Source organism: Lipotes vexillifer, unplaced genomic scaffold, assembly GCF_000442215.2.
Source record: "Lipotes vexillifer unplaced genomic scaffold, Lipotes_vexillifer_v1.1 scaffold204, whole genome shotgun sequence".
NCBI classification, from domain to species: Eukaryota; Metazoa; Chordata; class Mammalia; order Artiodactyla; family Lipotidae; genus Lipotes; species Lipotes vexillifer.
The window spans coordinates 1119746-1146112 of record NW_006777418.1 but is presented as its reverse complement, the minus strand read 5'-3'; the positions used below and the strand labels follow the sequence as shown (position 1 = coordinate 1146112).

Sequence of the window (26367 nt, the reverse complement as noted above, 5' to 3'; positions counted from 1 at the left end):
GCAGGAATGACTAATTTCTGAATATTCATAGTCAAGAGGTAAAGGAGACAATTTCTCAGCCTTACATTGGTGGTGGAATATGAGATCAAGCTGTTCCCATAGCTCTGACTACATGGAGTAAAAACCAGTAGGTCTAAGTTTCAAAGACTGAACAGAGCACTGTGATAAGAGGTTAGGGAGTTGGAAGAGCAGGGTGGTGGGGCTCTTAATAGATCCAGTGGGGAAGGAATAGCATCATGGAATCACTAGGGGATATAGACAGGCTTGGGCGATCTGAATTCATAGAAATAAGCTCAAGTAACACGTAGAAAACTAATCATTAAAGCAAAAAGAGGAACCGAGAAGCATAGTGGGGTAAATTTAGAGTATTAACCAGGGAGCCAAGAAAAAGGGCCTCATTTCATCATCATGATTAATATGTTTCATCAAAGGTATCTCCCATACCCTAGTGCCTTGACATTGTTGTTGATCCGTAAGTCAAGGGTAGGAAGAGAGGTAGGCTGATAAAAAGCTGGTTACTGTCTTGGTCAGGACTGTATACATAACACGTGTACATAAATGCCTGCCGTGAGCTTTTTTTTTTTAATTGAAGTATAGTTGACTTACAAGTTATGTTAGCTTCAGCTGTACAGCAAAGTGACTCAGATATATATAGATACTAGGTGTTTTTTTGTTTTGTTTTTTTTTTTGCGGTACGCGGGCCTCTCACTGTTGTGGCCTCTCCCGTTGCAGAGCACAGGCTCCGGACATGCAGGCTCAGCGGCCATGGCTCACGGGCCCAGCCACTCCGCGGCACGTGGGATCTCCCCGGACCGGGGCACGAACCCGTGTCGCCTGCAGTGGCAGGCGGATTCTCAACCACTGCGCCACCAGGGAAGCCCTACATACTAGTTTTTATTCCATGTAGTTAGAGCTTTGGGAACAGCCTGATCTCATTTTCCACCACAGTGGAGGCCTGAGAAATTGTCTCCCTTACCCCTTGATTCTTCTTCAGATTCTTTTCGTTTATAGGTTGTTAGAAAATATTGAGTATAGCTCCCTTTGCTATACAATAGGTCTTTGTTGGTTATCTCTCTATATAGTAGTGTGTGTATGTTAGCCTGCTGTGGGTTTTACTGTTCCATGCAACATTATATTTGGGAAAGCAACAGAAGTGAGGTATAGAACTAGGTTTTCTGATAAATCAAGCTATTTATTCTTTCCTTTAAACGTGGGCTAGCATAGTTAACAGTGAATTCATTTAATGGTGAATAAGTCGTTTTACTAGTCTGGGGAGGTTAAGGAAGCGGGAAAATGGCAGAGGTGAAAAAACACTTCTAAAGCAGTTTGACCACTTGAGATTTATTTATTTTATTGTCAATATTTTGTGTTCTGACTGAAATATTCTTTTTGAATTACAACCAACATTATAAATAACTATACAAATTCTTCGAACCTACAATAATTTTTAAACTTAAAAAAAAAATAATCATAAACTCACAGAGAGTTTCAGAAATAGTAGAAGTCCCCCATATCCTTCACCTAAATTCTCCCAGTGGTAACAACATATGTAATTATAGTAAAATATCAAAACTGGGAAATTGACATTAATGCAATTTACACACCTTATTCAGATTTCACCAGTTTTTACATGCACTCGTGTGTGTGGGTATATGTATACGTGTCAAACTAACAATACTTCTAACCCGCCAAAAGAAATATTCTTCAGCTTTTTTTTAATACTAGTCATTTACATATGATATTATCTGATGCTAATGCTTAGTAGTATTCTATTACTACCTAATACTCTAATACTATAATATATTTTTTCATTTTCTTTCCTTGTCTACAGTGTATCTGTTAGACTTTGGAGCAGTTGATGAATGCTAACTTTTATTAATTTCTTTAAATATTGTATATATTACTCCTGAGGGCCAAAAAGAGGATTCACAGTGTGTATTGCTAAGTATAGAAACTGTCATAGTTTTAAGTTCATGTTTAAAATTCTTTCAATATTAGGCTATCAAAAGGTCTGTGACTATAATCTTCTTTTATGTATCTGTCATTGTCTTAGTTCAGATTACTCTAACAGAATACTATAGACTGGGTGGCTTAAATAACAAATATTTATTTTTCACAGTTCTGGAGGCTGGGAAGTCTAATATCAAGGTATTGGCAGATTTGGTTTTCGGCTTGTAGATGGCTGCCTTCTTACATGGCAAAGAGAGAGAAGGGAAGCAAGCTCTCTTGTATCTCTTCTAATAAGGGCACTCATCCCATCATGATGGTACCACTCTCATCACTTAATTACCTCCCCAGGGTCTCATCTCCAAATATCATCACATTGGGATTAGGGTTTCAACATGTGAATTAATTAGGGGTGGGGCAGACAGAAACATTCAGTCCATAGTAGTTATTTTGAATGAGTTTTCCTAGTATATTTTGAGTTTCTTGCTAGTATAATTTAAAAAATTAATATCATTGAAGCCTCAGGGACTATGTGTAATTGTAGTCACATCAGAAGCTATTGTCTTAATTGTCTCACAAAAACTAATCACCGAAAAGTGGACTGTGTGATTTTTTTTCTTAAAATTTTTAATTTACCTTTTTGAAAAAATATATTTCTTAAGCTTTTTGCTGAAGACAGGGTGAAAATCCATTTTCAGCTATTTTCCATTCTTCTTAAGTTTTTTTAAGATTCCCAGCATTTCCTCCTTATAACTCAAGTTGAATAAATTATTGTGGGGATTCTATAAAAGATATTGTCAAATATGCTGTCATCAATAGTAATGAGGAAATAAAGTTGCCTCTGCCTCACAAAACAAGTAGGGTAGCAGGCAAAGAAGTCAGGAAATATTGACAATCATTCAAAGACTTAGGAATGTGGGTCCTTGTGAGTCTTGCTGGAAGAGTGAAAAGGCTTTAGAAAAGGACCCAGGAGACCCAGATCTGGTCTCTGCCCTGTCACAGTTTATACCTTCCAATCACTGTCTTACTGACTAAATTTTCTCACTTTGTAAAATAAGAGAAGTAATGTCTGTTTTGCTTAAATCACAGGGTTGAAGTGAGAATCAGGTGAGGTTAAAATACTTTGAGAAGTGGAGAGTGTGATATAAAGTGGTAATATTATCAAGAACAGCGCAAGCAGTCAGAAACGGCCTCTCTGAGTGATATATTGGAGAACACCTCAAACACATCACTATTGCTTGCTCCCCTCTCCCCTTTTAAGGGGGCTTTTGAAGTAGACTCAGATGGAAGGTTTTCACTCAGATTCAAACAGAATCAAAACATGCCAAGGAGAATGGGCACATCAGATGTCAAGAGGGAATAGAAACAGTGAGAGGAGGAGCCAGAATCCACAAACAGCTGAAGATGTTTGTTCCAGGAAAGAAATGAAATAGAAAGTAATCTTTCTCCAACTTGCCATTGCTTGATTCCATACAAGTATAAGTTTGACTTTCAAGCAATGTCGTGATAACTAACTGGGAGACCTCTTGCATGTGTCCTGATGTCTCTGGTTCATTGCTGAGCTCATTCACATCTTGTTTTCAGATCCATGGTAAATCTCAAATGAGTTAATATTTCCATCCCCACTAACTCATTTGAAATAAAAAGAAGTTCACAAAGCAGTGTGACTAGAGGACTAGGTAGAAAGCAAACGAAGGAGTAAAGGCGGTATTTTACTACCTAGCAAGATTTAGTAGACCCCACAAATTTATACTGTAGACTAACTTCACCTAACTTGTATGTGTTCACAATACTATAGAAATGAGTTAACAGGCATTCTCTGATCTCATTTTCCATCTTTTCAATCAGATAGCCAAGGTAAAACTTGTTGAGACCTGTAATTGCAGTGGTTTCTTGTTGGGTAATGTAGCAGATGCCAAAAAAAATTTTTTTTCTGAGTAAGAAAAAGCCATCGGACAAAGACAGACATGATTTTTAAATCAAAATGCTCTTTAAGCCAAGTGGTTTATTCAAGTAAAAATTATATAATACAACGTTTTACACTTACTAGGGGCCTTGGCAGCAATGCCCTTAAGAGATTCAGAGAACTGATGCATTTTTAAGTCCTAGTTTGTCTACATGTGCTTTATTTTAGATGATGTCCAATTTAAGTCACTGGTTTATATATCCTTATAATTTACATAATTGGGTTATCTTCTAGAAGTCTCAGAAAATATGTGTCTTAGTAATATTGTGAACATATGCAAGAAAGCTAAACAGGTGACTCATTTCCAAGGGACATTACGTGGGACATGGCTAGTACAGTTTGCATTTAGGTGCGTGTGGGTCAGAACATAATCTAATGAGTATATTGTTTTCTGGACTAAAATCTACTAAAATTTTCTTCTCATGCTGAAAATACTTTACATGCTCATAGTCTGTCATCTCTGAAGAAAAATACAACTGAAAAACAGACTTTTGTCTGTTTTGTGACTTTCATATTTATTGACATCATGAGTATACTTTTTGCTAACCACCCTTTGTTCTTTGGGAGAAGGAAGAAATTGAATCATGTTCACGTACTTGAATAGGTGATGATATCCATTGTTCTGTGATCTATTTAAAATCCATGTCAAGACAGAGTCCAACTAGGATATAAAAATAAAAAAGATGACTAGTACTTTACTTGGAGCAATGATCATTGTCATCTGAAGAGTGGGCTGTTTAAATGTAGCTGAGCCGGCAGTTTGTACCCTCAATTACAGTATGCTGCAATATATGATTTAAATGATATTAAAATATGTGTCAACAGTACAGTATAACTTCCCTGTCTCCCCAAGATAGCCCATATATTATGATGTAGAGCCCTGTACAGAAATCTTTACGAGAAATGTTTTTATAAACAAAATAGTCACTCTGTTCTTCACTTACAAACATTCACTGTACATTAATGATGCACATAATATGTGCAAGGCTTTACTGCATTTTAGAAGTACAGAACCATGTTATTTCTGTTTTTTAGTAATATGGTAGAACAGATATTCAATTAAATCTCTCCGACCACAGTATATCTAAAACTCATGGGAAAATATTAAAGAACTTTTCAGTGCATGGTTGAGCTAATGGGTTACCAGAGTATTTCTCTGAGAAAGTGCAGATTTATCAACTACGTGGGCAACAGGTGGACACTAGGCATTTCCCAGGGTGAGCAACCAATCCTAGCCAGACTGGAGATGGATTTTTAAAAGTCCAGGGATGGCAGGAGACAAGGCCTTGGTCCAAAGGGTGAGAGAAGCTTTCTGCATAAAATGGAACCCCTGAGGTACTATCTTCAGTGCGATAACCATAGAAAAAGAAAACCTACACAGAGAGACAGAGGATGTATCTGACTTTCTCTCCCTGGGTGATAGATAGGGCAAGACGATAAATAAATAACTACCTTGGAGAATAACTAATTTCTCTTGTGGAATTTGCACCTATAATCCATATTACTTGTATGGCCCCCATTTTTAATTTGGTGGAACAGGTCCTGGTTGGTGTAGCCCAAAATATGTGTTAGAAGTGAATTTAAATCTTCTTTAAAACAATGAGTTTTCCATACCATCCTCAAGGAATTCACAAAGATAAAAGCCTAGACAACATGATCTCCTAATTTGACAATTCACCAACTCCATGGGGCAAACATCAGCATGAAAACAAGCCAGTGGATAAAATGAATAGCAGAATTAGATTCACCTGTTTAGAATTATTATATGTAATTCATATGCATCAAGAAATAAATATTGAAAAGCATTTTTAAGAAAAATTGACTATCCAAATTAACTGGGTGGACTTGACAAAAGAGCTTTAAAAAGTAAAACGTATAAATAACTGAAAAGAAGAATGCAATGAATGGACTAAATAGCAGGTTGGTCATGGCCGAAGATAGGATAAGTGAAGTATAGGACTGAGCAGGTTACACAGAACACAGCCGAGAGAGAGAGAGAGAGAGAGAGAGAGAGAGAGAGAGAGATAGAGAGAGAGACAGAGACAGAGAGAGACAGAGACAGAGACAGAGAGACAGAGAGAGACAGAGAGAGAAGGATGGCGGAAGCCTGAAGGTGAGATTGAAGATTAAGACAGTGTGAAAAGGTCTAATGTATGCTTAACGGGGATTCTGATAGGAGGAACCATAGAATGATGTAAAGGCAGTGCATCAAGGTACTAGCTTACAAAGGTACTAGCTAAGACTTCTGAAGATTTAAATATTAAACTACAGGTTTAGGAATTCCAAGAAAGAATGTTTAAAAATACATACATATAACATCTTCATGAACCTGCAGAATAGAAAAGACAACCATCTGAAAAGCATCCAGAGAGAACTAGACTGCCAGATGGCTGATTTCTCACCAGAAACAATGGAAGCTAAAAATTGGCGGCATGGCATCTTTGAAGTGCTGTTAGTCTAGGATTCTATATCCAGTGAAATTAGTTTTTAAGAACAACGGTAAAATAAAGTCATTTTCTGAGGCTACCGAAAGCCTCTCCGATGGGTACATTTATAGAATGTTCTTCAGAAAGAAATCAGTGATCCCAGAAGGAAATAAGAGCTACAAAAATAAACAGAGCAAAGAATGTAAATCTAAACAAACATTGATTGTTTAAAGTAGAATAGTAGTGGGTGATTTCTAGAGTTAAAAAATCCAATGTATAACTATAATTATGGGGGGATCATGTCAAGGGGTGGATAATCAGTTAAAACATTCTAAAGTCTGCATTGTTTGGGAAAAGGTGAAAAAAGTATTAATAACTTTAGTGTTTGTGATCTTAGCTATCTATTATCAAATATCTAGGATAACCATTAAATAATAGAATATAACATCCAAACTAGTACAGGGTAAAAAATACAGAAATGAATATGTATGTATGAATACATAGACACTGTAAATGGACTGACTCTTGAGTCAAAAACAAAGACAGCCTAGCTTCAAAAAAATATAATTATAGTCTACTTATGAGGCATACTAATATGAACACAGAATATTTGAAACTAAAAGGATCAAGTGGTTTATAATTTAAATATTAGCCAGATATCTTTAATTTTTATTGCAAGAACCACAGTGTTACTACATATTCATAAACAGTTTGTTTCACTAGAAAGGCTTGATAATTCCTTTCTAAATACAATAAAAATTGATAGAACTGCAAAGAACATTAACAAATCCACAATATAATGAACAAGCTTGACATAATGGACTTATATGGAACAATTGGAGAATACACATCCTTTCAAGCACATGGAACATTTATAAAAGTTGATCATATGCTTCACCATTTTATGAGCTCACAAAATTCAAATGATTGCTTCATAAAAATTATATTCTTTTATCATAAGGTAATCAAGTTATTGATCGATATAAAAAACATAACACCTGCATATGTTTGAAAAATTTAAATCATACTTCTAAATAACCCATGGGCCAAAGAATAAACCAGAGCCACATTAAAAGCCTAGGTCCTTATGATCCTGTAGAACTTGCATTAATTAATAATAGAGCCAATGAAGTATAAAAACAGTAGACTCATAAAGAGCATTTGACATTTGAATAAAAATAACCTACACCATGAAGTCATATGCAGTAAGAGGCTAATGAAGATTCATAGTAAATAATTACTATGCTCAGAGGAAAATTAGTAGTTTAGCTTGGGGCTTACAAAAATATTTTTTTTAAAAAAGAGGTCATTTTTTCTGATGATTAAAGTGTATAACCAAATATCAGAGGGCAAGATAATTATGAGTACATCAAAATTAAATAACTGTGTGTGACAACCTAAAAGTGCCATAAATAAGATCGTTACGTTCCAAATAAAGCATTTGGAAATATATTTGCAACAGGTATGATGGAAAGGCAATAAGTGGTTTGGGCAAAAAGCATGAAGGGGTTATTCAGAAAGCAAGAAACAGAAATAGCTAATAAATATTTGAAAAGATGTACAACATCAGATGTAATCAGAAGGGATAAAGAGGGAAGCAACAATGAGATAATATTTTTCAAGTCTGCTTGGTAAGGATGAAAAAGATTGAAAACTCATACATAGGGGTTTACGTACACAGGGGTTCGGCCAGATATTTTCTCCATTCTTCATATTGTCATTCAACTTGGCTTATGGCCTGTCTTTTTTTTGTCATGAATTAAAATTTGGTGTTTTGTAGTACTATTTATCAGTCTTGCAGTTTTTATGAGGTTCGGTTATACTACTTTTATCTTCTGTTGACAGTGTGACAGTATATTCTGTACTCTTTGATCCAGTAATTCCACTTCTAGAAATTTGTCCCAAGGTATATAAAATTTTGTATATACAAAACTGTTCTTTGTAGCCTCATTAATACTAGTGAAAAAATGGGTAAATTTCCAGAAATAAAGATTATGATGCGTGTGTGTGCGCATATATATATATATATATATATATATATATGCGCACACACATATATAGGTATATGTATATAGGTATATGTATATAGGTATATGCCATTTCTATATAAATATAAAAGATTATATAGAATAATAGTAACCATTTAAATGATATATAGATTAATCTTTACATAAAAAGAGATGCATGATATTACTAAGTGGAAAAAGCAGGATGTATCTCTTTCGTGTGAACTGGTGTGTACCTATCAGTTGTAAGCAGCTACTTGTTTATAGTTGCATAGACAGTAGTTATATCCCATGATGAGTGTGTAGAATATGCTGTAAAATAAAAAGTACCAGAACAGAATTTGGGGTCCTGAGTTTTAGTCACTGTTGGGCTATTTTTGACAGATCTCTTTACATCTCAGGGCCTCCTTAAGTGCCCTCATCTCTAAAAATGTGGGAAGGGAGGTGAGCATTGACTTCATTAACATATAAATACACCACAGTGGTTGTCACGTCCCCCTCCAGCGTCCAGGGCAAGCATTAGTCGTCAGTCCTTGCCTTCTTTCTGTGGGCTTAGCCATGCCTTAGAATTGTTCTCAGCACACATCGTATTAGGCCACCATTTCTAAACAGATTGTCCTTTGCACTTGACGCTTCTTTGCGATCCTTGGATAAGATCTTAGAAGTCCTTTCAGCTAAATGATTTTTCTGATTAAAGAACTAAGTTATTGTGGTGAGAAATAACAGGGAATATCTTTCAGAAAAATTTTGTACTTTTCTGGCCGCCACATCTTAAAAAAGCAGTAAAAAGGTGAACACAAACAGGTAAAATAGGTTTTGATAATATATTTTACTAAGTACAATATATCAACATGTAATTGATATAAAATAACTAGTAATGCATTATTTTATGTTGTCTTTTCACGTAAGAGCTTTGAAATCCAGTGTGTATTTACAGCAATTGCACCTTAGATGATGAATTTTCTTTGGAGATCCTTGATGTATATTTTAATTTCCTGTTTAAAAAGTAGTTTCTCATACCCACATTCTTAAATTTTCTAATAAATGAACTGAGTACTAGTTTTTAAATTTACTTAAAATTAAAAATTAAGATGTGGTCATACTAGCCATATTTCAAGTACCTATTAGCCATATGTGGCTGGTGTTTACCGTATTGGACATCGAAAGTTCAGAGAATACAAAGGAACATACAGCTTGATTTTAGCCTTCAAGGAGATTTTCTGGTTGGGAAAGCAGGATATCAAAAATAAGCATACAAGAATGTAATCCAAAACAGAATGTAATTAAGTGTAAGTGTAAGTGTAAAAGTTTGCCATGGACAGACTTAGTGCTACTTGGGTAAGAAGTTCCAGAAACACCTACAGCTTGCTACATTCTTCACCACTTTGAAGTCTGAGTGGTGTTGAGGATGTGTTGAGTTTGGGAGAATGAGGTGTCTTCCTTTAGAAAGTGTGTGTGTTCTCCCTGCAGGCACGGGACCCGCTGTGCTGGAGAAGTGGCCGCCGCAGCAAACAACTCTCACTGCACAGTTGGCATTGCTTTCAACGCCAGGATCGGAGGTATGGGAAACAGACACGAGTGGATGCAGAAACAAGCCAAGAGCTCTCACCCTAACTGGTTTTCAGAACCCTTTTCTGAACTAAAGACAGGCATATGTTTGCATAATAGAGTTCAACTACTGCTGACAGCAAAATGACTATGTTAACCTGCATTATTAAGCGGCCCCCCTAAAGCGCTGCAAACACAGACATTTCTTTCTTTAAATAGAAATGAGAAAAGGTTGTCTAATAATGAGGATGGGGTCATTAGCATCTATACCAACTTGTACAATTGGTACCTGGGTCAGAAAGAACTAAGGATATAAACACCAGGCCATAATATCTCTATGGAAAGAAGCATTTTGAAATTCTGTCAAAGCAGAAAATATTTTTTTTCTTTCCCATAGGCTTTACAAAAAGTTCCTTTTAATTGTAATTAAAAGGTAAATAGTAAAATCTCCTTTTGTAGTCCCAGAGTATAGTAATACTATTACCATTAATAATTGCAGGTTATAGATATATATATATACACACACACACATACACAAGCTCAAATATACATATACTTACTACAAGGACCAACCAAAGCAGTGTAAATCCAGATATTAATAAAACAAACTCTTACTTTCCCATTTGTAATCATCCTTTTTAATATAGCCTGGTGACACAGCCATGCACAAATGGGAAGAAAACATTGTAAGAGATGGTATAGATCCTACTGGCTTTGAAGGTGTTCCTCTAAGCATCTCCTGAAGGGTTTCATAAGATGAAGCTCCTGGAACCAGGCTGACATCCTTGTTTCCAATATACTATTTGTTTCCAAATGGTAAACAGAGTTGGATCTAAAAAAGAGAAATGATAGTCCTTTCTAAGGTTAATGTAGATGTCTTATAACATGAAATAATTGGGGTATATAATGACGGTGCTAAGAAAAGGTTTTCTGAGACTGTCTTTTGTGTCATTCGTCAGTAAATTTGACCTCTTTCTTTCATTTCACCCGGGATTCCTAGAGTATGGCAGCTTATTAACCAGTAATTAGCAGTACTCTGAGAGCATCTGCTGAGTATCAAGGGCAAGGTTCATGGAGGTGTTATGGAAAGGAGACAGATATCCTCTGAAGAATAGTGAGGGTGCTGGAGGCCCCTGCTCTCCTCAGGATAGTTGGATGACTACAGTGGCTGTCCAGTCAACCCTACTTGCTGTCCAGCACACACACACACACACACACACACACACTCACATACACAGACACACACCCAGGTCCCTATCATTACTATTCAGTACTAACCCAGCACTTCTGACCTTGAGGGAGTGAAGGGATGAACTTGTGAAGTTCACAGATAAACTGCTGACCTAGCTAAACAAGACCTCTAAAAAAAATGAATGAATGGCAATGCCTGACAAATGTTCTTTCATCCTAAAAGCAAAAACATTCTAAATTGTAAATTTAACCCCTAGACAAAAGGCATGAAGGCTTGCAGTTAGTTAAATGAAGAAAAAGTAACCTTTCATTTTTAAACTTGAGAAAATAAAATTCTTATCAATTTTTGGTCAGAAAATTAATATTATACTCTAGATATGATTTTATCAAGCATGTTTTCATGGACGTCACATAAATTTCATGGTGTAGAAACTGAATTCAGGTGCTGTGTAGACACTCCTGTGTTTAGACATACTGATTCGATTATTTCAGGCCTTCTTGAGTGGTAAAATAGTTCCATTTTATGCTTTTAAATAGAAGTAAGAATATGAAATATTTCATCTTTATTTGGTAAAAACCATGCAGATGAGTTTTGAACATTCATGTCAAATCAAAACAAACCAGTGGCTGCTGAGGACCCATTATGTGCAGAGCATCCTGCTGGGTATTTTCTTCCCACAAAATAAACTGCTGAAAAGCTTTCTAAGTATGCTTTACATTCCGTCATTTTTAAATGGACTTGTTCAAAACCTTTGTTCTCCACATCACCTGTTTCTATACATCTCCTTTAAAAATACACAAGTCTAGAAGAAAAGATAGTCAAGAGATATAGCAGCCAAATGCAACATCTTTAGGGATGCTTTGGGGAAATTTAAGGTACAGTGGGTGTTTGTTTCCCCCCTCCCCTTTTTTTTTGTTTGTTTGTTTTTTGTTTTGTTTTTTTTTTTTTTGCAGTACGTGGGCCTCTCACTGTTGTGGCCTCTCCCGTTGCGGAGCACAGGCTCCAGACGCGCAGGCTCAGCGGCCATGGCTCACGGGCCCAGCCGCTCCGCGGCATGTGGGATCTTCCCGGACCGGGGCACGAACCCGTGTCCCCTGCATCGGCAGGTGGACTCTCAACCACTGCGCCACCAGGGAAGCCCTGTTTCCCCCTTTTGTTGGAAAAAATATTAAAGGATAGAGTGTCATATCTGTCATGTAATTTAAAATGGTTTAGCCTAATATTTATATTTTTAGATGAAGAAAATGTGGCAAAATGTTAACAGTTGTTGAGTCCTGGCTGTATCCGGGTTCATTGTCATTTTTTCTGTTTTTCTGTGTTTGTGATTTTATAGTTAAAAGTTAAACATTTTTTTAAAAGCACAAAGAAGATATGGTTCCTTCAAGAATATTTTTATATTCCACCAGAATTCCCACCTCAAACCACATAGCCTCTAAAGCTGCCTGATTTAGGGTTTTATTATTTAATCCTCATTTATTGGTAACCAAAGAAAGTTGAAATCCTACTAGATAACGTTTTCCTAAGGAGTAAATTTGGTCTATAAGGACATAATTTTAAAATAATACAATGTCTCAGTGATGGTATTTAGCTCCAGCTTAAGGAAAGATGTTTACTTATTAGGTGTTTTGTTGTTATTGCATGTCTGTAAAATAAAAAGAAAGCTTTATATTTGACAATTTGTTTTAGTATCTTAGTGTCTGTTTTTGCAAATTAAGGTTAATAATAAATTCCTATCTGTCTGGTGGGAATACTTACATGAAGATTAATGACTAAACATTGCCAAAACCCTTTGAGAATTATTTGATGTGTAACATACACAGAGGGCATTCTCATTTATTATTTGACTTATAATAAATTGGCAAAGAAGTAATACATTAAGTTCACATCAGTATTTCAGATTAGGAAATAATATTAAATATGGAGGAAATTGGACCACTCTAACTTGGCGGCTTTCCAGATTTCTAAGACTGCTGAGGTTAGAATGTTTTATACCAATTACGAGCACAAGGTACCTAATGAAGAGCAGTTTAGGGAAGATGGGTTGCTTGAGGCTCCCTTTGTCAAGAGACAAAGATATCCCTTAAGACAGATAAAGAGAAGGGAAAGAATGTGGAAACTTAGAAAAAGAGAACAATGGCTAAAAAAGTTTTTAAAGAAGTGTTGCTCTTCTGCATGCAATGTAATTTCCTTTCCCCCCAAGAAAGCTTCAGAGAAGTCTTGCACTAACCTTTTCTGAGGAACATATGCTGACTTAAGTGTTGATTTAAAGGTTATTCTTTCCTTAAAAAAAAAAAAAATGCTACAATTGAAATATATCTTGGTCTGTTTGGGTGAAGCTTCTGATAGAGTGACTTCCCCTTTCTGTCTTACAGGAGTTCGAATGCTGGATGGAGATGTCACGGATATGGTTGAAGCAAAATCAGTTAGCTTCAATCCTCAGCATGTGCACATTTACAGTGCGAGCTGGGGCCCGGATGATGATGGCAAGACTGTGGATGGACCAGCTCCACTCACCCGGCAAGCCTTTGAAAATGGTGTTAGAATGGTAGGTGTTTTTTTAAATTTTATTTTACTGGAGTATAGTTGATTCACAATGTTGTGTTAGTTTCAGGTGTACATCAAAGTGATTAAGTTATACATACACATATATTCATTCTTTTTTAGATTCTTTTCTCATATGGGTTATCCCAGAATATTGAGTAGAGTTCCTTGTGCTATACAGTAGGTCCTTGTTGGTTATCTATCTTGTATATAGTAGTGAGTATGTTTATCCCAAGCTCCTGATTTATCCCTCCCGCCCACATTTCCCCTTCGGTAACCAGAAGTTTGTTTTCAGTATCTGTAAGTCTGTTTCTGTTTTGTAAATAAGTTCATTTGTTTCATTTTTTTAAAAATTAGATTCCACATATGAGTGATATCATATGATGTTTGTCTTTCTCTGTCTGACTTACTTCACTTACTGTGATAATCTCTGGGTCTATCCATGTTGCTGAAAATGGCATTTCATTCTTTTTGATGGCTGAGTAATATTCCATTGTATATATGTACCACATCTTCTTTATCCATTCCTTTGTTGGTGGACATTTAGGTTGCTTCCATGTCTTGGCTACTATGAATAGTGCTGCAGTGGACATTGGAGTGCATGTATCCTTTCGGATTATGTTTTTCTCCAGATATATGCCAAGGAGTGGGATTGCTGGGTCATATGATAACTATTTTTAGTTTTCTGAGGAACCTCCGTATTGTTTTCCATAGTGGCTGCACCAACTTACATTCCCACCAACAGTGTAGGAGGGTTCCCTTTTCTCCACACCCTCTCCAGCATTTATTGTTTGTAGACTTTTTAATGATGGCCCTTCTGACCGGTGTGAGGTGATACTTCGTTGTAGTTTTGATTTGCATTTCTCTGATGATTAGTGATGTTCAGCATTTTTTCATGTGCTTTTTGGCAATCTGTATGTCTTCTTTGGAAAAATGTCTATTTAGGGCTTCTCTGGTTGCGCAGTGGTTGGGGGTCCGCCTGCCCATGCGGCAGACTCGGGTTCGTGCCCCGGTCCGGGAGGATCCCGCACGCCACAGAGCGGCTGGACCCGTGGGCCATGGCCGCTGAGCCTGCGCGTCCGGAGCCTGTGCTCCACGGCGGGAGAGGCCATGGGGGCGAGAGGCCCGCGAACCACAAAAAAAAAAAAAAATGTCTATTTAGATCTTCTGCCCATTTTTTGATTGGGTTGTTTGGTTTTTTGACATAGAGCTGCATGAGCTATTTGTATATTTTAAAAGCACCTCAGCTCAAACTGTGTTGATTGGTGATGACTTTCATATGAAGCCACGTCTGAAATAGTGAGTTTCCAATCCTCCCGTCTAGAGGAATGCGTGGAGCTCTAGGCTGAGTCAGTAGACAGGATTGTGTGTTGTATCTGTCCTGTAAATAAGCTAAGGGCTAGAGAGTTTCCTCTGATGAGAACAGAGGTATATTTGGATGCTTAGATTTGTTGAAAAGAAATATTTATTAATATGAATACTAACATCATTAATATTCATCAATATGTTAATTTTGGATTTGGAGATATAAATTCTTGAAACTGTGAGACTGAGAATTGGAGATATTGAAACCCTCCAATTGGTGTTGATAGGTCATCCGACAATGCCCTTCTGGGCATCTCCCTTGTGTAGTCCCTTCCCTAGCTTCACCTCTGTCCCAGGACAATATTATTTTTCTGTTCCCACATTCCCTAACCAGGCAGCTTAATTCATCATCATTTTCCTTGATTTCACTAAAAAAATTCACTGACCACTCCTCTCCCCCAAATTGACCATACAATCTAATGTAATAAAATATCTGTTTCAAATTACAGATCTTGAGAAATCCTGTCGTATTTAAATTAAATTAAAAAATAAGGGCTATACAGTTGTAAAACTCCACTAGAAGCAACTCCTTTCTCTTTCTTACTCGTGAATGCACCACTGGGTGATTTAAATTATACATTTTTAAAATTTATTTTTAAAAAGTTTTTATTGAAGTGTAGTTAATATATAATATTATATAAATTACAGGTGTACAATATAGTGATTCACAATTTTTAAAGTTTATTATCTTTTATAGTTATTACAAAATATTGGCTATATTCCCTGTGTTGTACAATATATCCTTGTAGCTTATTTTATAACTAAGTTTGTCCCTCTTAATCCCTACCCCTATCTTGCCCCTCCCCCATCCCTCTCCTGACTGGTAACCACTAGTTTGTTCTCTATATCTGTGACTCTAAAACGTACATTTTAATCATGTTCATGTGTGGCCATTGTTGATCTGGGCCTAACCTCTTTCTGTTTCCTCATCTCTGTTTTCTTTTTAGGAATGTAAGCGTACTCCACTCTTTTTTTTTTTTTTTTTAATTGAAGTATAGTTGATTTACAATATTGTGTTAGTTTCAGGTGTGCAGCAAAGTGATCCAGCTAGGTGTATATTTTTCAGACTTTCTATTATAGGTTATTACAAGATATTGAATATAGCCCCCTGTGCTATGCAGTAAATCCTGTTGCTTATCTATTTTCTGTATAGTAGTTTGTATCTGTTAATCCTCTACTCCTAGTTTATCCCTACCTCCTGCCTTTCCCCTTTGGTAGCCATAGGTTTGTTTTCTGTGTCTGTGAAGCATACTCCACTCTTACTACCCATTGGCACGTACTGCTTTCTCTACAGTATGTGGTCTTTGACTCTCTCCCATGACCTACTACTGTACAGACAAATCCTATTTGACCATCAAACTTCAGTTAAACTGCTACCTCTTCCCAGAAACCTTCTCACTGCCCAGCCTAGAATTTAGTGTATGTGATCCCTGCCTTATTTTCCCTATACTTTGTATTCTTCCTGGTATGTATAGTCTTTATCATATCGTGCTCTCTGTCAGAGTGAGTTTTGCATGTATGTTCTTCACTAAATAGTAAGTTCTTGAAGAGCAGAGCTTGTACTCTGTGCACCTTTATGGGCTTTGCAAAACCCGTAAAGTACATTGAATTCTAGTGAGAACTCAGTGAATGTTTGTTGAATTTAATTTAATTTACTGCAAATTATGCTAACCATAGGGTAGTTATAAATTCAGCCCAGATTTGAAACAGTGCAATGCATGCAGTTGAGTAACGTAACATTGCAGCTGGAGTACAAATCATTATGATTCTTCGACCTTTGTGGGATTGGGGTTAGGGTTTTAATCAGAAGTCTGAGCTAAGCCGTCTCCTGGTTATTCTGAAAGAGACTCTGGAGGGAAAGCTTCTGCACTTATTCTGTATAATGCACTTTCTAACTGTAGTTAGGTTTGCTTCAGACTTTTCTAGCTCTGTCAATTTTCAGCTACATTAGAATCCTTTGAAACTAAGTTGTTGGGTAGAAGTTTCCTTTAATCACCAGTAATCTGGTGATTTCATTACCAAAACCTTGGGCTGCACATTACTATTCTTTCTCTCTGTATCGTCAGTACAATGGATATTCAAGTTAAGTCAGTCATGCTTAGTTCATATTTAATTTTCAACTGTTTGTGTATGACTCTTAACATAATAAAGAGCAATCTGAAATTTCTCATTAAAATGAATCTATTTATGTTAGTAGTACACATAGCCTCATGAGTATATATAGAGAGAGAATGTCCTATATTCAGTAGCTATCATTAAATCAGGTGATATGGACCAATAGTTTTCAAATTTATTATTGCTAGTGAATCTTTCATTCAATGGAAATCTTAACTGGAAGTCTAATGTATAAAACAAATACAAATGTGGTACGTTGGTGGAAGGATAAAAGAGCTAAGATTAGAAACATGATGATCTGAGAAAGTTATTCAGACATATAGAAAGATTATATTCAGAAATAGATAATTAAAAAAACTTATTCTATACTCATCATTAATTATAAAAGTAATCCATGCCTGTTACAGTAGATCATTACTATAATGATGAAATTAAAATAGATTTTCCTGTCCAACTAGATAACCATTGCTAGGAGTATGGACTACATCTTCCCATACTCCTGTGCACGTTCGTATACCAAATGGGGGTCATATGTCTTTGCACGTTGCTGTTTTCACCTAACAGTGTATCATGCGTATCCTTCTGGGGCAATCCATAGGATAGAACTCATTCGTTTTACTCTTTTAAAATTTTTGGAGTATGGAGTTCCCATAATTTACTCAACTTTCCATTGAGGATCTTTTCAGGGTTTTAATCTGGGAAAACAAGGACTTTAGTTTTAAAACAGACCATTTACTTTTAGAGTTGAGGCAGTAACAAAAGAAGTAACTCTTAAAAAGAACAAATTATTCTGACTCCTAGCATTGCACATCTAATTATGGAAAAGCAGCGGTGACTCATTTAAATGTGTTAAGATCAGCATGAGAGGGTTTTTATGTGTTTAATATACATGGGCTTGCGACTTAGTCTAGAGTTGAGTCTAGGATTTGTCATTTACTGCTCTCTGACCTGATTTAGATCAAATTACCTCTCTGGTTCCATTTCCTCACCTACAGTAGGGCAATAATAGTATTTACTAACAAAGATGTTATGAGTGCTAAGTGAGATGATCATGCATATAAAGCAATTGACACAGTACCTGGAACATAATAGGTGCTCAAGAAATACCATATATATGTTTTTCTTTTTTTGGAAAAGAGATCATGTTCTTCCAGAAAACTTTGTATTTATTCTCAGCCCCCCCATTCTTCTCTCCTATACCATTCCACACTGTGGAGTTCTAGATGATTCCATTTAGTTACTTGTAGTGGTAGATTAAAAATAATATGATAAAAGTCAGCATAGACTTTCTGAGTTCTATAATGTCATTTATTTTGTTCTTCCTATGCCTATACTCACCTTCGATTTTACTTGCCTTATAAAAGCTCATCTTCAGTTTCATTGAGATAACCTCTCGGTATACAAATTCATTTCAGTTATCCATGTTTGTGATTTTTGAAGCAGTGTATTAGCCTTTTCCAGGAAAAAGAAATCTTTCATTCTTCCACTATCAGGCATCAAATGAGTTGGTAAATTTTATATTCTTTGAGATTATTTTAATTTGTGTTCTTTGTATAATATATACTGTCAAATATACGGAAAATAATTGGATAATTACTTTATGCAAAGTTAGTTTATAGAACACAATAATGAAATGAATAAGTGATTTATTAGCTGAGTGATTTAAGGAATGAGGGAATAAGTGACTAAAAATAATTCCTTCAAGAAACTACCTGAAAATCTTTGTGGCAGTCTATAAAGTCACTGTGACTTTAGACTGTTGCAGTTTTAACTACATCATCTAGAAACTACAGGAATTGTAATTCCTTCTTTTTATTAAGTTTAGCCAAATTCCACACTGAAGATAAAAGAGGGAAGAAGACGTCCAAGTTTTATACGTAATACATAAAAGTTTCCCCATTCTAGCAACAAGACGAAACAAACACAGAAGCTATCAAGACTATCTGAGCTAAGGAGAAGTATTATGAATGCAATTAAACTGATGACTGGGGGAAAACAGAACTGATTTAGCTAGGGAGGACAGGGAATCATCTTTGAGGAGGTGATATGTGAATGGAGACATAAGTGATAAGAAGCCAGTTAGGTGAAGAAATGTGGAAGGAATGTTCTGTGCAGAAGGAACAGCAAGAGCTAAAAAGCCCCCTGAGTGGAGAACGATTAGGGTGTATCTCCAGAACAGAATGCTAACTTGGGTGTTGGGAGCAACAAGAACAGAAAGCGGGCGGTAGTAGATGGCCACAGAAGTAGGCAGGGGGCTAGCTCAGCAGGGCGTCCTAAACCATGAAGGGGGTCTGCCTTTTAATCTGCTACAGAAAAGCCAGTGTAGGTTTTCAGCAGAGTAGTGGCCTGATGGAATACACAGTTTTAAAAGATCACTGCTGTGTAGAGAAGGGACTGCGTGTGGGGCGAGGGATGGGAAGGCAAGAGAGGAAGATTGAAATGGTCCAGGAAAGAGTTGATAATGAGTTGGACTTGGGTGACAGCAATGTCAAGACATCTGGAGAGATCGGTGGCAAGAGAGAGAAGCCTAAGGATCAAGAAGGATTTCACAAAGGAAATAAATTTTGCTCAGGGAGTCCACTTCAATTATTCTACAGAATAATTGCTCTTCTACCTAAGTCCACTGCCTCCAATTCTTCACTTGACCCCATTCCTTCTCACCTCATCAGTGACATGGCTCAATCAGTTAGCTTCTCTTTCATCTTTAAAATTTCCCTCTCAACTGTATTATTGCCATCCACAGAAGTACACACTGCTAACTCTCCTATGTCAAAAGAGAGAGAGGAGAATTCATCTCTGGGCTCCTGTCTCCTTCCAATTACTGCCTCATTTTTTTTTTCACTTGGAAACAAAATTCCTTGAAACTGTGGTCCATACTTGCCCTCTACAACCTCGTTTGTCCTATCATCTGGGAAGCCATGGCATCGGGACTCTGCCCCATCATTCCACCGAAGCTGTTCCTATCAAGGTCACTGGGAAACCCAGTACTCTTCTCTGAGTGCTTATCTAATTTGTCCTGACAAGGACTCCTGCCTGGTTCTTTCTATCCACAATATAACATACATGCACTCCAACCCTTCAGAACCTCTTTTTGGCAATTTTTATCCCTTCTTCTATGTATTAGATTTACTTACCTTGTTAATTGATTGTCTCCTCCATGAAGGCCCTGAGTTCGACTGTTTTGTTCTCTACTGTATCCCAAGTACCCAAAACAGTGTCTTGTACTCTGTAGGTATTTAGTGAAGGAATGTATGAATGACTTCCATGCCAATTTACTGCGTATACTGAATTAATTTTCTTAACGGTCACACTTTCATTGTTTTTGTTTAATATTTTGGAAATGAGTTGTTAACATACGTGGAATAGTCTGGTGATTAGTGTACCCAGACTCTGCATTCAGACTCTTCAGTGCGTTCTAATACCTTTTGCCTTTTTCGAGTTAATTTGCCTCTCTGAGGATCAGTTTGTTCCTCTATACAATGGAGCTAAATGCTAGTAATTAGTTTATAGGACTATTATGAGGATTATATGATTAATGCCTGTTAAATACTCAGCAGAGTTCCTGGAACATAAGAGTCTCTCATTATGTTATGAATCTTAATCATTATCATCACTAAAAGGGCAAGCGTAATAAAAGTGAAATACTGATTAATCATGTAAATATTATAAAAAGTTTTTATTGTTCCAAATCTCTGGGTTTAATCAATTTCATATTGCTGAATGGTCCTTAGGGAAGGTAAGTATATAATCTTGAGATTATTATTAAGGAATGGCCAAAATAAATGGGAGAAAATACCCGAGGTTTTCTAAAGCTTTTCTGTAAAACACGAATTAATAAAATGCTAAAAAAAGGGGGGGGTGGAGGGATTTTGCTATCAAATACACTTGAGAAACACCACCTGTTATATGCTTCCTTTCGAATTTTAAAAGCATATTAAAGGCTCTGAGAAGTCCTGCAGTAGAGAGGTATGTTTAAGTTTATTTAATCCATGTTCTAAACTTTAACCACACCAAAGCTTTTGTTTTCATGACTTTTTTGAATTGCTGTTAAATTTCACTTTAAGTTCTTTAGAATTGCTTAGTGAAAATTCAGCTAAACTTATTAGAGTCAGAATGTTAGAACTGGAAATAATTTTAGTGATTGGATGGTTTTTACCAACACTAATGTATTTATTTACTTGATGTCACTGCCATTCACCCAGTCTACCTTCCTAAAACTCGTCATTTCCTCTTTTCTTCCATCTAGTCATCTAATAAGTCTTTCTTTCCTGTATTACTTCTGAAAAGTCTGTGGAATCTGCCCTCTTGTCCTCACAACTAGAACCAACATCTCTCATATAGACTTTGGCAATAGCATAATTTCAAAACTTCCATCCTCCCAGTTTGAGCTTCAACTTTCAATTCCGCGTGAACACCACAGCCAAGGAAGTATTTTTATATGTAAATCTCGTCATTTGTCTTCTCTTTAAAACTCATCACTGCTCCCTGTGACCAACAGGGAACATTCTGAGCTTCTTAGGAGGCCACATAGGGTCTCTTACAATTTTGGCAGGAGTCTCAGAATCAAAATCTTGAGAAAGGATAGTTTAAAAAAACGTTGCTCTCGTTCAAACAGGTACGATTTCACTTACCATGGGATCCTTTGGCTTGGCTCCTTGGTATGAGTGGCAGAGACTTCCCTCAGGGGAAACTCTTGGCTTCATCTGCCCACACAGTTCTAAATAAGAAATGAGTGAGTTGATTGACAGTGTTTCAGAGATAGGTGACCCAAGGTTTGGTGTCAGAATAAGGAGCTAATTGCCTAAAATTGTCTTTGATAGACTCTTTATTCATTCATTTATTTCTGATTGCATTCAGGAAACACTCACTGGTGGTTTTAATATTCCAGGCACTTTTCTAGGTGCTAGTGGAAGGTGCTAGTCCTAATACTCAGGACTTGTCTTCAGGGAACTCTCACCATATAACAGTGAATAAAGGTTCTAAACAAAGTGCCAGCAGACTTCCAGATCTGGTAAACAATAAGGACAGACTAAACTACACACAATAACAAAACTTACTGCGTGCAGTCTAGCTGCCTTGCAGTCATCTTTTTTGCCCTAGTTGGGTTATTAAACTTTAATAATGCATTTGACATTCATCAGCAGGCATCGAATGCATTGACAGCATTTCACAGTTTCCTGACAAGTGTGTTTAATAATATCCTTTAGAAAACAAGCAAAAAACATAGAATTGAATCCTTTCTTTTTCCCATAATCAGAAAACCCTGTGTTCGGGTTACCAGTACTTCCCTGATTATTTTACTCAAAAAATATTTCTTAAGTATTCACTACATACCAAGCACTGGTTTGACGTTTAACTTAATCTTTTATCTGGAGAAATCATGGGGCTCATTGTAGATATTGTAGGATCATGGCTTATAGTGTTTGCTTTGCCATTTTATCTACAAGTATACTCTCAATTTCAGATTCTTTTTTTTTTTTTTTTTTGTACGTGGGCCTCTCCCCTCTGTGGCCTCTCCCGTTGCGGGGCACAGGCTCCGACGCGCAGGCTCAGCGGCCATGGCTCACAGGCCCCTTTTTTTTTTTTTTTTTTTTTTGCGGTACGCGGGCCTCACACTGTTGTGGCCTCTAGTGTTGCGGAGCACAGGCTCCGGACGCGCAGGCTCAGTGGCCATGGCTCACGGGCCCAGCCGCTTCACGGGCATGTGGGAATCTTCCCGGACCGGGGCACGAACCCGCGTCCCCTGCATCGGCAGGCGGACTCTCAACCACTGCGCCACCAGGGAAGCCCTCAGATTCTTTCTATTTGAGCATTTTAGGCTTTGGGGTTATCAATTAAGGCATTCCAATGAATTCATGACAGAACCAGTGTCAAGGATGGGGAACAAAAGTAGGTGAAATCGGAATCATTGGTCTCTAACTCCCTGTTGGAACAGTGGCCTTCATCCCATCCTCACTCTGCTCTTCTATTCAGGGCTCCAGATGGAAACTAGTCTCTTATGAAGTCTCTGATTAGTATATCTCCTTTCTATCATCAATTTCCTTTTCAATTCACCAGATTTTACAACTGATTGAATATTTAGAATATTTGCTGAAAGCACAAGCATGCTTTATTTTCACACATTGTCTCATGCACACACACACACACATGCACACACACAATTTCTTCACCCTTAAATTAAAGGCACATGTTCACAAGAACAGGAGAGAAGAGGTATAATGAGCTTATATAATAAAGCAATAATAATAATCATAATAAAATGAACCAGTTCAACTCGGGAAGGATATGTTTTTATCTGATATACACCCAGCTGTAGCAGGCTTGGAACTGTTTGCATTTTAGTAAGTGACAGATTGTTGTTAAATTAGTTGGCAAATCTTGTAAAACTTTGAAATGATATATGGGTAGGCAAAGATAGACAAGGGAGCTTTTTTTTAATATCGGTTCCACTTCATGAAAATTGACTTTATTTATTTACTTAAATTTATTTATTTATTTATTTTTGACTGCATTGGGTCTTCGTTGCTGCACGCAGGCTTTCTCTAGTCGCAGCGAACAGGGGCTACTCTTTTTCCTTTTTTCTTTTTTTTTTTTTTTTTTTTTTTTTTTTTTTTTCAGTACGCAGGCCTCTCACTGTTGTGGCCTCTCCCTTTGCGGAGCACAGGCTCCGGACGCGCAGGCTCAGCATCCATGGCTCATGGGCCCAGCCGCTCCGCGGCACATGGGATCTTCCCGGACCGGGGCACGAACCCATGTCCCCTGCCTCGGCAGGTGGACTCTCAACCACTGCGCCACCAGGGAAGCCCAAGTTTAGAGATTTGTTATTAACACTGTGAGTGGGTTTTTTTAACTTTTGCAAATTCCATTCTCATTCCCTTTGTTCTACTCATGGATTAACCAGATATCAGTAACAGTCCTCTTTTCTTTTAGTTTGTTTTGTTCTATTTTTAGTGACTTCTGGGCCACCTGGGGGATAAATGAAGTCCATATCACAGGAGTCATTCTAATATAGTCTGGATGTCCCTGCTATAGGGAAGGTACAAAATCATACAGGGATTGGATTAGGTCAACTTGAGGTTCATACCAATGTGAGTGTCTATGATTCTAAACATAGATTTGAAAAAGCTGATGGGGAGGACAGGTACATAAATTTCCTTCAACAAAACATGGCAGCAACCAGAAAAGAAAGGCCACTGTGTAATAAACAAGGATAAATTGAACTGAGTTGATAGTATCCAATGGTTTAAACGTATATATGGCTTTTATTGCAGACTTGTTTTTCACTTGCCCTGAGCCTACATTCCTCATCTTTAACAGGAAAACAATCAAATTTAATATTCAGGATTGTAAACATTATTATGATTATTACCTCTGATAGCCTCTCGAGTTAGGCATAGGAATAATTTTCACAGGACATCCCCCAGTTTCAAGATTTGAAAACCAAGTCTTGGCAAAGTAGGTAACCTGGTCATTAAGAAGCATGACTGTGGGTCAGACTCAGGTCTGCCTTCCAAGCCTGTGCTCTTGGCCCCATGCTCCGTGTGATATCTGCTCTGAGGAAGTGCATCATACAGGCCTGCCTCTGCATACTCAGCTCTCAGCCAGCAGTAGTTTTAATTCTGGTCATGAAAGTGAACACTGTGTCAGGGACCTTGCTCTCCTCTGAACTCCTGGGAAATTTATCATCTAGGCAAACTGATTTGGCATATCCTGAATTTCACTAGCTTCTCTCTTTTTCTTCATCCCTGGATGCAGCCTGTGATGATGTAGGAAGTATCGGCTTTAAAGTCACAAAGACCAGAGTTGAAATCTCAGTTTGGATTCTCTCTTAGCATTTTGACCTGGAACAAGTTACTAAGTTATCAGAGCTTCCGTTTCCCTGAGACAAGGCTATGATAATAGTTTATGGAGCCATCGTGAACACTGACTGAGGTCTCACATACACAGTGCTCAGACCAATTGCTGGTCTTCTCCCCCCCCCCCCCCACACCCCGAGAGGAAGGCCAAAGTTTGGTGCATCTTTAAGGACCCTAGAGTATCCACCACAGTCTTGTAAATAATATAAGCTTAATATCAATTGTAATTTTTTCAGAAGTGTGATTTGCTTTCATTTGAATCGGGATTATGTTTATGGGAAGAAACTGTAAGGGGCTGATTTTCTGCCTTTCAGAAATGTTATGAGCTACTCCACAAAAGGTCAAAGTCATTGCTTCATGGAGTAGAGGCCTGTGGCATTCAAGCCCCAGGATGGGCTTCAGAGAGCGGCAGCTTTGCTCACCCCTTCAGAGCTGAGCTGGGAGTTGGAACCAGCCCACAGGAGGCATTCTCTACCCCAGAGCTAACTTACAGAAGAGTATTAACTTTTCATTATTGCTGGCGTGTCCATCCTTCTTTCCAAGTGCCTTTCCAAACATTTACAATAAATTCCTTTCATACCCCTATTGATAATAAATGTTTTTATTCTCTGTGAAAGGAATTTTTCAAATTCTACTCCTTCAGTATAACTTAAAGGTGATGGTATCTTTCTGGGCAGTTTGAAAATAGGGAATTAATGTGAATATGGAAAATACCCTTCTCCATTGCTTAAGTCTGGCTCTCCTGAAAGTCTGAGCGTGATGTTGCATTTGCTGTGCGATGATCCAACGTGGAGAAACCTTTGGGAGGTATGTCTCTTTTTCCCTCAAAATGGGAGTGCTGGGTTGGTGAATGTGCAGAATAGCTGCGTTGGTGCTGTTCACTCTTGTGATTATTTCAGAGGGCAGATGACGTTCAAATGTACTTTTTCAGTTGCTTGGAATGAGAAATTGACAGACCCAATCTGCATGCTTCTCCCCATGACCGGTGTTAGCCTTCCTCAGGCCCTGGGAAAACTGCTGGAACAGGGCTCAGAGCTTGCAGGACTGTGGGAGTGACCAGAAGTAAATAATAACCTGAGTCTTTCTGAGGCTTCTTTGAGTCAGATGAGGAAGACAAGGGCTGAGAAAAAGAAAGCGGGGGGCATTGATCAATATGAATTAACCATAGATAGAGATGAGAAGCAGACAGTTACTTGGGGATTGTTGATTTGGCAAATGAGATAAAGCAGGAAGGGGAGGGTTTTGGGGTTTGTTTGTTTTTTTTCCTCTAATGCACTATTGCTAAGCAATATTTCTCCAAACCATGTTGTTACGCATTTTTAGGAATACCCAGTGTCAGTACTAGTCAGTGGGGATCAGCATTGGTTGAGGTGAGACTGGATTATCTGGTCCTAGTTCTGCCACC

The 26367-nt window shown here is 37.5% G+C and overlaps 1 protein-coding gene across 1 annotated transcript in view; it reads left to right on the top strand.

The window, feature by feature from the left end:
- PCSK5 (proprotein convertase subtilisin/kexin type 5) overlaps positions 1-26367 on the top strand; it is a 324200-nt gene that overhangs the window by 153071 nt on the left and 144762 nt on the right. Inside the window, exons 6-7 of the mRNA XM_007450986.1 lie at positions 9816-9904; positions 13458-13630. Coding sequence (XP_007451048.1) covers positions 9816-9904; positions 13458-13630 — 262 coding nt within the window. The remainder of the gene's footprint in view (positions 1-9815; positions 9905-13457; positions 13631-26367) is intronic.